This window comes from Saccostrea cucullata, unplaced genomic scaffold, assembly GCF_032062105.1.
Source record: "Saccostrea cucullata isolate Sc308-1 unplaced genomic scaffold, CSIRO_AGI_Scuc_v1 ctg3305, whole genome shotgun sequence".
NCBI classification, from domain to species: domain Eukaryota; kingdom Metazoa; phylum Mollusca; class Bivalvia; order Ostreida; family Ostreidae; genus Saccostrea; species Saccostrea cuccullata.
In genome coordinates, this window is record NW_026918229.1 from 62,385 (window position 1) to 74,720 (window position 12,336).

General features: G+C 32.7%; 1 protein-coding gene across 1 annotated transcript in view; it reads left to right on the forward strand.

The window, feature by feature from the left end:
- The first annotated feature begins 3,473 nt into the window (after nt 1–3,473).
- The window catches only part of LOC134259803 (tripartite motif-containing protein 2-like), a 56,141-nt gene continuing 47,278 nt past the window's right edge, over nt 3,474–12,336 (forward strand). Inside the window, exons 1-2 of the mRNA XM_062742410.1 lie at nt 3,474–3,512; nt 3,785–4,755. Of these exons, the coding sequence (XP_062598394.1) occupies nt 3,801–4,755 (955 nt within the window). The 5' untranslated portion in view covers nt 3,474–3,512; nt 3,785–3,800. The remainder of the gene's footprint in view (nt 3,513–3,784; nt 4,756–12,336) is intronic.

Consider the following 12,336-nt stretch of genomic DNA (forward strand, 5'->3'; position numbering starts at 1 on the left):
TTTCAACCCCTTTAGATTATTTATTTACCATATTACCGGTATACCTGTTCATAAATTGACTTTTAAATCTCCGGCTGCCCTCACCCCATTTTAAAAACGATGCTACGTTCTGGCTAGATGTTACATGCAGGTGAATGTCGGATCTCAACTAGCTGCAATAATGTCGCCCTTTCCGATTTTTTTTTTAATTTGGTATTATCTGGAGAGTTAAAAAAGAAGAAAAAAGTAATATAAAAGGGAAGACGGCTAAATTATTTCAGTTACATCTTAATTAATCAAGGAAAATCAAGATATAATAAAAATTATTTTAATGTTCAAAAATTAATAAATGTTAATACAGAATGGAACAATATGAGTCTGACGATCTTCATAATACTTGAACTGTGTGAATCATAGGCATTTAAATAGAAATGGAAGGGGGGTCTCCAGGTTCGTAAAACGCTGTAAGAGCGATAACTCTAATTTTCAGAACGACTATGCAGATCAGAAAACAGACTTCGGAGTCGCGATCAACAAAAATAAAAAAGAGAACTGACGAATGATTTCCACCAATATTAATCAAGTTTCCCAGTGACTACCCCGACAAAATATATTTAAAGTAGAATAGCAACAAACGGTTTCTAGGATGAATTTCCAAATATCTCTGGACATGTGGAACAGTCGGTTATATGAAATGCTTTAACATTCAACGTTCACTTATCAAGACAATAACAAAAAAAAAAAATCAGGGGGAGCACCAAATGATATAGCAGTGACAGTTGATGGTGATCTTGCATTTGTGTTCTCTGATGGAAAAACAAAGACTGTGGATTAAGTAAAGAACGAACAGACAGATGAGATAATCAGACTACAGGGCTGGGTCCCTAGTAAACTCTGTGTAACCTCCTGGTTGACCATGTTCAGTAATGATAAACACAATCCAAACTTGTCCATTACTCAGGCTCCATAGAGAAGCAAACAATTCAGTTTGATTAAAAGGGTAAGAAAATAGCAAAATTAAATGCCTCAGGGAGAACAGAAACCTGGATATCTGTGTGGCGCTAGTGCTGTAGTAGTGATCAATCAAGCTGGAAAACTCAGATGTAGATACACTGGTCACCTGTCTACAAATAAGAGCAAACCATTTGAACCCTGTGGCATCACTACAGACAGTCAGAGTCAGATCATTACTGCAGAATGTTTTAACCACTGTGTTCATATCCTAGACCAGGGTGGAGTATTCCTCTGTTATATAGATAACTGTGCTCTGAGGTATCCTCACGGGATATGTGTGGATAAAACTTATTTATTTGTTGCTGAGATGGAGGGAAAAGTTAAAAATTGAAATACCTTAAATAGAAATATTTTATGTATGTATATTCCATTGATTTTGTGAATACTGATCAAAAAATGTAACCTTTTAACTTATCCGGTTGATAATTTTTCGGATTTACTTTTTTTATTGACATTAGTCGTATAATTGAAAGAGTTGCCACGAATAATATTGCCTTTGAATTACTATCTTACAAATAAAATTCAACTCTCTTCAATTATTTTTTCATTAATCAATATTTACATTTCACTTAATTTTGCACATAAAGTATATTGAAATCTAAAGCATTCAAAACGCCATATCACGGGAAGGAGGTTTAAAGCATGTGTTTTATTTTGACGTCACATACGTTGAACGCCGAGGTTGTGCAACGTGATAAGGTAAAATAAAAAATCACGGTCACGTTGACCAAAAGCAGTTACATTAATTGTACCTGTGCAAATAACGAACAGTATTCAAGCTCAAAAGTCCATAAAACAATACAAAATAGGGGCAGAGTAAACACGAACCTCCAAATTATCAGAGGTGGGATCAGGTGCCATGGAGGAGAAAAAATAATACATGCATTTTAGAATATAAATCACATCCGCTGTAAGGACAGAGAGTTTAAAACATGTTAACTTTCGAAATAAATCATTCTTTTTTTTTTGAAAATATAGTCTCATAATTGGAACAATGTGTGCAAGCGAATTCTAATAACGCACTAACACACATTACTCAATTGTTTGCACACACCGTTGCAGTTATGAGATATCTACAAAAAAAAAAATAATGCTTCATTGCTTAAATATCAAAGCATAAAACATGTATTCTCAGTCTAAGAGTTTATAACGTTAATGAATTGATGTTACGTAGCTACAATTTAATCAAACGTAAATAATTAAGAAAAGTATTTCTTGTCACTTCACTTATATGTTAATCCTGTTGTATTGAAAGATTAATTACGAACTACGAGTCAAAAAGGTCAAACCTTGAGAAAAACTTGTTTTAAAAAAATAATCATTAGATTATAGTAAAAAAAAAGAAATTTTATCTCAAAAAATTCAGGACAATAATGGTATGACCCAAATTTGGGCAGTTGAAGCATTATAAATTGTGAAGCGGTTTAAATTTAGAAAAACGAAAGCTGTTCCAACCCAAAATATATCAGTTTAATTTGGGTAGCCATTAAATTCATTCCTTATGATCTGACTTTCCATGTATGAGTGTAATAAGAATTCCGACAGTTTTTCCTTTAAAAATGTCTTTAAATAAATCTTACGTTTTAAAAAAAGTCAACTCAAGCGGTTTGATACGTTTTTGACGTAAGCCATGATGATCTAAATAACCACAGGTTATAAAATAATTTTTCGATTATTTTATATGGCGTGTAACTGTTACAAACAAAAATTGAATGACGTAAATATTTAATTGTAGAACAAAGGATTTTACTTTAAACTTACTCTGTCAGGATGTAAAGAAAATATTTTTTAAAAAGATAACTAAAAGAACAATTAAAATAGAAGACAGCTTTCAAAACATTGTTAAAAAAACGTTTGACAAAATAAGAACTATAGATAGACGTTTTTAATGTTCTTAGATAGACATTTTTAACATGTCAGAACGAAAGAAAAGTATATCTTTATTCATGGAAACTTCAAATATTAAATATATTCAATTATAATTATATAATATACTTATACTTATATAAGTATAAGTAAATATACTTATAAATAAAATAAAACAATTTTATTATTAAGACTAAACCATTTATGAAAATATTGCTGTTGAATCAAGTTCTTAATCTGAATACATGTACTTACATGTTTATATTAAACCAATAGTTGTTTTCTGTTTTTAATTAATAAATTTGCATTCCTCGGTCATGAAGGTGTATACGTATTAATTATGCATTTCATAATTGATTTTAATGTTTAAGTATATGGAGAAGGGTTGCGAATCTGAATATCGGATTGTCAGCGGTTCAAATCACAGATCCTCTGAATCAGATTTTTAAAAAACGTTTAATCAAGCAGTGGGGTATATAAGTCAAAGCTCCAAGTACATTAACGATGCACGAAAGATAACTCTATTTTTTAGATCGACAACAAACTCCACCTGTATGACCTGTAAAGTCTCGTCAGTCGTGATTCATCTATATGTAAATATACAGATAAAGTACTGAAGAATGATTTATATGTCATTTCATCCGTATTGTAAGGTAAGTTTCCTTAAAGCTAGATTGTCTAAAAACTTATTATAGAACTTGATTCTTGCAAATTTATTTTGAATTTGAGCATTTTCAAGGTGTCGTTTGCAATTGAATATTTATAAAATATCTAATAAGTACAATCTGTACATATGCAATTAAAACAGTTCTTAAAAAGAGATTTCCAAATTTTCTGCTTGTAACTTTTCATTTAGCAGCCTAAATCATTTAGTTGTATTAAAGGCAGACCTAATTTTAATGTCAAAACAATTTTTGGATAATAGATCATCTGTAGAAAATATGGATCCTCGCCTCAGTGCCCAGGATGTGATCAGATGTGATATCTGTGAGACAGCTGAAGTACAGATGTATTGTGATTTCTGTCATGTCAAACTTTGTAAACCATGTATTGGAGAACACATTGCTGATGAATACGAAAAACATAAAATTGTCCTATTCCAAAAAAAGAAATCCACCTTGATTTATCCAAAGTGTGCAACACACCCAACCAAAACTTGTGATTTACAATGCAAGGAATGCGACATTCATGTTTGCCCTTCATGTTTTACCTCAAGTCAACATAAAGGGCACAGTTTTTTAGAACTCTCCGAAATATACAACTCAAAGAAAAAAGATATCGCAAAAGATACAGAGGAATTACAACACATTATTTCTCCAACATACGAAGAAATCACAAATGATCTAGAAACACAGATAGCTAATTTTGAAGGAGAATATAAGAAACTTAAAACAGCAGTGACAGAATATGGAAAACAATGGCACAGAGAAATTGACAATGTCATCATTGCCATGAAGAAAGAAATAAAAAGTTTAAAAAGAAAACACTTTGACATTCTCAAGAAACATACAGATGAAGTAAAGCAAATACAGTCCCTTATTGAACAAACTCTGCAAAACCTAAAGGAAATTGAAGAATCAAATGAAGTGTCCTTGACCTTTCAATACAGCTCCAGAAACAAAGAATTTAGCAAACTTCCTCCCAAGGTCCAAATATCACTGCCAATGTTTAATCCAAAACCAGTAAATGGAGAACAGATTTACAAGTTGTTTGGATCTCTTGCATCTTTATCTACCACAACAGAAGAAAATGGCTACAAACTGAAAAAACCAGAAACATCAAACAGAGAACTGCTGGAAGAACCAGAACTTATCACTACTATGGATACTGGGTATGAAAAACTCCGCTCTGTTGCCTGTCTCAGTGAAGAAGAAATCTGGACAAGTGGACTAGTCAGTGATATGAAATGTTTTAACATTCAAGGTTCATTTATCAAGACAATCAAAACAAAATCAAAGGAATGGCCAGCTGATATAGCAGTGAAAGTTGATGGAGATCTAGTGTACTGTGATGGGACAACAAAGACAGTGAATAAAGTTAGGAATGGACAGACAGAGGAGATGATCAGATTGCAGGACTGGACACCTAAACAGCTCTGTATCACCTCCTCTGGTGATCTCCTTGTTACCATGTACAGTGATGAAAAAACACAATCCAAAGTTGTCCGTTACTTACGCTCCAAAGAGAAACAAACAATCCAGTTTGATAAAAAGGGTAAACCTCTGTATTCGGCAAATAGAAAAATTAAGTACATCAGTGAGAACAGAAACCTGGATATCTGTGTAGCTGACTTTGGAGCTGGTGCTGTAGTGGTGGTCAATCAGGCTGGTAATCTTCGATTTAGATACACTGGTCATCCTTCTACTACAAAGATCAAACCATTTAAACCTTATGGAATCACAACAGACAGCCAGAGTCAGATTTTGACAGCAGACGGTGATAACCACTGTATCCACATACTAGACCAGGACGGACAGTTCCTCCGTTATATAGATAATTGTGATCTGAAGGATCCATGGGGATTATGTGTGTATAAAAATAATCTGTTTGTTGCTGAGTGGAAAGGGAAATTAAAGAAAATTAAATATTTGGAATAGACATCTTTGTATGTAACTAAATAGATATATATGCTTGTATATAGGCAATTATTATGGTTCTTTTTGGTTATAAAGACTGTTTTATTTTGTAAGTTATAATTGTATTGTTAAAATATCATGTTTATTTTTCAAGTTATCAGAATAGATGGATGAAATTAGTTTCTTACTGTTGGTTTTCACTTAAAATTAATGGAATTAATTATAAACTTCTTAAAGAATATTTTTTTTAAGTTTGATGCAACTTCTGTCATATTTTAGACATAAAATGATCAACAAACCTGAACAAAATTATTGCTTTAATGAGATTTATAAATTATATCTCTTTGATGAATATGAAAAAACCTATAAAAATTACATATAAATTATATTAAAAAAATTATAATAATTATAAAAATAAAAATCGGCTCATTTATCTGTTTTTTTCTCTGTAAAATGCTTTGATTTTATTTCGCATTATACATGACATTGTCACAAGTTGGCTGAATGGTGCACAGTTAGAGTTTGTGCTCCAGAGTGGCCGAGTAAGGCTCACTATGACGGCCCTGTTACTCATTGCAACTTGTCATCCTGGGTGCTAGTATTGCTGTTACCTCCCACATTAAAAAATCAATTTTTATGCGTCTGGATCGAATGGTCCGGTAAGTGTATTGTTTTTGTCCTGTCTGTCTGTTTGTCGGTTTGTTTGTTTGTATGCAAACTTTAACCTTTGCCATAACTTTTGAACCATGAAAGATGGCGATTTCATATTTGGTATGCATACTCCACTAGTTAGGCTCTTTCAAATTACACCAAGGTCATTGACCTTGTTACCTTGAATGTGACCTATATGCTAAAATTAGCTTTTTTGCCTTCGAACTTTAACCGTTGCCGTAACTTTCAACCATGAAAAATAGAGACTTCATATTAGGTATGCATACTTCACTAATAAAGCTCTTTCAAATGACACCAAGATGAATGACGTTGAGACCTTAAATGTGATCTACAGTACCGACCGGACACAACCTAACACCAGAGCGAACCCGGAGCGGACCCTGGGTTCGCTTCCCGGGTTCGCTCGGGGTCCGCTCCGGGTTCGCTTTCAGAAATTTTGGGACCGCTCAGGGTGCGCTCCGGGTTCGCTCCGCGTTCGCTCGGGGTCAGCTCTGGGTCCGCTAGAGCGAACCCGGCGTTCGCACTGATGCGTGAAGCAGACCCCGCTTTAATCCACCTCCAGTAAGCCCCGCCCCTTGTATATTCCAATACAGTAATGGTATTGTGGATCGATCATTGTTGTTCATGCGACGATGCGGACATGTACACTAGTACTGTACATGTGTACATGTAAACAGTGATATAATGGAGAACATTGATATATTTTCTAAAATTCAACTGTACATTCGAGGTAGATTTACATGTACATGTTTAATTGATTTCCATGATTTCTCGATCCCGAGAAATTCAAACTAGTTTAACAGCGGGTTGTAAGGCATTTATTTTTCTTAAGTTATAACGAGAAAACAAAAAAGAAGAGGACGAAAAGAGTGTTAAATTGATTTTCAGTGTATCGAATGGTGTACAAGTGAAACTGACGAAAGAAATCTAAACTAAATACCTTTTAAATTCATGATTTACTTAGTTTAAAAATACATTTTTTTTATTCCTTACGTTTTGCTAAATCGTAGTTTAAATGTTTGTTTAACACGTTAATTATGATATCGCATCTACAAATTACATGTAATCTTTTGTACATCTGATATATTTAGATTTCATCTATAGTAGTTACACATTAAAAGTTCGTAATAAATATTCACCGGACATTTTCTTAAAAAAATTACACTGTATATTAGATCTTTTTCACGGTCAGAATTTTGGAGCGAGTATGATTTTTATCAAAATAAGGAAAAAGGCAAAAAATAATTGTTCTCCTGACCTTATAAGAATATATTAATATATGCCCCCTAATTCACACACACATTGTCTTTAAAAGATTCTAATTATTTAATTTTTTATTTATGATTTCTCAATTTACGTGTTACATTAAATTATTCAAAATTTGCATCAAAATTATTGTTCTTCTTAAGCTTATTGATCTTCTTGGGCATGAAAAAATGCGTGTATATGAAAATCTTCCTTCTGGATGCACAAATTGAAGTCATTTCGCCCTAATGGTATTAACAAACTGAATGACTTCACCAGAATGAACGTGAATTAGACCCAATTCCTGATGATACTTAACAAGATTATTCTTTCAATTTAGTGTAACTCTACAGTTAGTTTGCGTTACCAACTCTCTAACAACCCACATAACTGTGTATTACTTACGTCTTTATTAATTACTTTTTCCTAATAATTAGTCCTAAAACATTTCAAAATTTATAATAAATCATAATTCATACGTTAAAATATCCCCTCTATATTATATTTCTCTGATTATTCTTACGCCATTTTGAGAGACTGAAACAATGTACGATTTACTAAATGTCGTGATTAATTAGCGTAATTAATTCGTTCAATTAATATGTAAATTTCACTTCACCTGAGTATACCCCGATAAACCAGACATATTTCATAGCGGTCCGGATTTCTTTCTTTATATACATCTTCCTGTACATGTATATTAAAAAAAAAAATAAATGCTGCAGCAGGCTTACTGTCGCTCTCTGTTAGGTTGTGTCCCTTCAGTACTGTATATGTTAAATATATCTTTTTTGTCTGCAAACTTTAACCTTCGTTAAATCTTTTGAACCATCAAAGATAGAGACTTCATATTTGGCATGCATACTTCACTATTAAAGGTCTTTCAAATGACACCAATGTCAATGACCTGGTGGCCTTGACTGTGATATACAGTTTATGCTAAAAATAGCTTTTTTGAACCATCACCATATCTTTTATACAATGAGAGATAAAGATGTCATACATGCATGTGTGTGGTATGCATACTCCACTAATTAAGTTCTTTCAAATGGTATCAAGGTCAATGACCTTATGACTTTGACTGTGACTTATATGCTAAAAATATTTTTTTTGTACCTTCGCCATAAATTTTGGACCTTATGAGATAGAGAATTCATATTTAGAATGCCTATTTCACTAATCAAGTTTTTTTTAAAATGACACCAAGGCCAATGACCATGTGTCCTTGACTGGAACCTATATGCTAAAAATAGCTTTTCAAATTTTGTTTAAAACCAAGGAGCAGAGATGAAGAATTTTAAAGAAGTAATGTATTTTATCTATATAATCAATAGAGCCCCACTCTAACACCAGAACCCCTAACCCTGGGGCCATGAATTTCACAATTTGGGTAGAGGACTCAATGCTAATTACAATCATACCAACAGTTTGACTGCTTGTTGTCCAGGAGTAAAGAAGATTTTTAACGATTGCATTAATTTTAGTGGTTTTGGCGCTACTCCTCAGGCTCCAGAGGAACAGAATCCATCAAATTCATGATTTTTGTTCACCTTTAACCAAAGATGCCTTATGTCAAAATTGGTTGAAATTTGTTGATTGGTTGCAGATCTAGAGAGGAAGCTGAAAATGTTCAAATGTTAACGTACGACGCACGTCGACGGACGAAAACGGATAGCAATAGGTCAGATTTACTAAGGTGATTTAAAAATACACCTGTGATCATGAAATATGAAAGCCATAGTCCCATCCAGTCAAAAGTTATGTGAAATGTTAAAGTGAAAGTTTTGCGGACAAACAGACAGACGGATGGACAGGTAAAAAAAAAAACTATATACCCCCTCCCCCCCCAAAAAAAAAACTTCGTTTACGGGGGCATAAATATAATATGTAAGCTGAAAACCTTTTCACAATCCAACATTTGTTGTTGTTTTTTTCAATTGGTAAAAAAAACCTCAAATCATCACATGTAAGTACTTGTTGAAAGGAGTAACACGATACTACGAGTATATGTGCCATTTTTGGTATGACGAAAACTTCTTTATACTACAACCCCCATTTTGTTAAGGTTTTGTTAACACTACCAAACGACAAAAGAAATTTTAAAGGTTTTCTTTCCCTGGTATCATAGGTCAGAGGCAATTTATTTTAGTCTTGTTTTTTTTTTCAAATTTATTAAACCATCTCTACTTTTTATGAAAAGTTTGAAACTTCATTCATAAAAAACCAAACATTTTTTTTCTAATTTTCTAAGCAAATGTTATTTAAGCTTAAAAGCATTCAGGAATGAACACTTTATATCATAAGGTTGCTTTATATTACCCGTATGTATTCGCCTAACAAGAATATTCCTACTAAAACTAATATTTTTGCATAAAAAAATCACCAGGGGTCATTTTTCTACGAAGTTAGTTCTCTACAATGCACACGGATAAAATCGACCCTAAGGACATAATTTCTACAAAAAAGTGGGTTATTTTTCTACGTAGAATATTGACCAGGAGGTCACATTTCTACATAGAAAAATGACCCCCGGTTAATATTCTACGGAGGTCACTTTTCGTCGTTACACCGGCAATGGTGACGTCTCCATATAAGTGAAATATTCTGGAGAGGGACGTTAACCAGTATACAATCCATCAATCTAAAAGAAGGAAAGCTATTGACAAACAAGTTCATGAAACAAGAAGAACAGTCTCATTTTAAGATATCATTTTCATTTTGCAAGTTCTATGGTCTAATACGATGACAATCTATCATTCATACTTGTTAGGCCAGATTGTATACACACTCAATTGTTTATGGCCCAAGATTAGTATTCATTTTTTCCAGTCACGACAAAAGCATGCGGTGGATGTGACAGGTTGTGGAAGGAGATGCAAACTCCTAAATGGCATTAAATTTCATCTGTTATGTTTAAAAGATCCATATTTGTTCTGTTCTTCATTTGTAATGTTTTTTTTTAACTAATAAACCTGAAAGTTGTTTATTAACTTCATATTACATTTAAGTCTTCACTTGTGGTTGCTTTTACACTTATTCTTTGTATTAACAAACCACAGGCCTTCCATTCTTAAGATTTTGATATGATATGATAACATGTAACTAATGGGTCATGTGACCATTGATACCTTTACCGCACTCACCGAAATACAGTACTATATACTAATACTCGTGTGCTTCCTGTCATGATAGGGAAATAACGGAAAAATCCATCAATTCAGTTTATAAAATAATGGACTAACTCAACACTGAAGAATAAAATTGTACAAATGCATATAAAGGAATACTTCTTTCATGGAACTCTTATGTATAGTGGATATGTATATATAATTAACTCTATAAATGTGACGATTTTACGGTTTTTCACCTTATAACATATGGTCTAACTTTGGAAATGTTTCTGTTTGACTTCGTGTTTCCTGTTCTTATCTTTACACTACACATGTTTTAAGGTTATTCCCCTTAAGGACGTATCTTATTGAATTAGAATCAGTATATACAGTGTATTACAATCAGTTAATGACTTCCCTTTTTTCTGGGATGTGGAGTATGAGGTATCAAGATTGAATTGGACTGTACTGTAACAGATTACATGATGTTAATTGTATATAATACTTCTGTATATACTGAAAGTAATTGTGAAGTTTTTCGCATTAGGACTTCAATGTAGGTTATCTGTGATTCTGTTGATAATCTACAGGATATTGCAAATACTTTTAATACCCACTTCACGGATGTCTCTAACAAGATTCTTTTGGAAATGCCAAAACATGATTATGATCCTAATATATTATGTAATTTTGTTAGGTCTAAGCTTGATGAAGAAACCTTCTTTACTATTCATCAAATTGAGGAAAGTGAAGTTTTTAACATGTTAAATTCTCTAAATGTCAATAAATCAGCTGGCATTGACTTTATTGGGCCGCGTCTTTTGAAAGTCGCATCTAAATATATATGTAAACCTATAACTCATCTTGTTAACGCTAGCATAGTAAGTGGTATTTTCCCGACAAATTTAAAACAAGCCAAAGTAACACCTATTTTTAAGAAAGGTGACAAAGCTGACCCGAATAATTATCGTCCTATTTCTATTCTACCAACTGTATCTAAATTGATAGAAAAACATGTAGCTAAGCTAATACAAAATTTCACTAATGAATTCGATCTTCTAACACAATCCCAGTCGGGATTTAGGGCACTCCATTCCTGTCAAACTTCCCTTACAAAACTAACAGAAAGTTGGCTTAATGCAATGGATCGTGGTGAACTAATTGGAATTACATTTATAGATTTTAGTAAAGCATTTGATTTGGTGAATCATGACATTCTTCTAGAGAAATTAACCCATTACAAATTTGACCAAACAGCTATAAAGTGGTTTAAATCTTATCTTTACAATAGGACCCAGTGTGTTAAATTTGGAACATGTGTCTCCAATACTCTACCCGTCACAGCAGGAGTACCACAAGGGTCAATTTTAGGTCCACTTTTATTTTTATTGTACATAAACGACCTTCCTTTACATGTAATCAATTCAAATATTGATATGTTTGCTGATGATGTTACTTTGTACTCTAATAATCATAATGCAAGATGTTTAGAAAATACACTAAATTCAGATCTTTGTGAAATTGAGAAATGGTGTGCTCAAAATCAAATGGTATTAAATGTAGATAAAACGAAATGTATGTTAATGGGAACACAACAAAGAAAATCAAAACTAGAAAATCCAAATTTACAACTTTATGCCTCAGACAAAACAATTGAAATGGTTGAAACTGAAAAAATTCTTGGTGTACATATTGATGATAAGTTACAGTATGCGAATCATATTGATTCGGTTTGCAAAACTTTAAATTATAAGTTATTTACTCTTCGTAGGATTAAAAAATTTCTCCCTCTTCATACCAGGAAACTATATTACAATGCTTATATTTTACCATCTATTAACTATTGTATGACTGTTTGGGGTAATGCCCCTAAG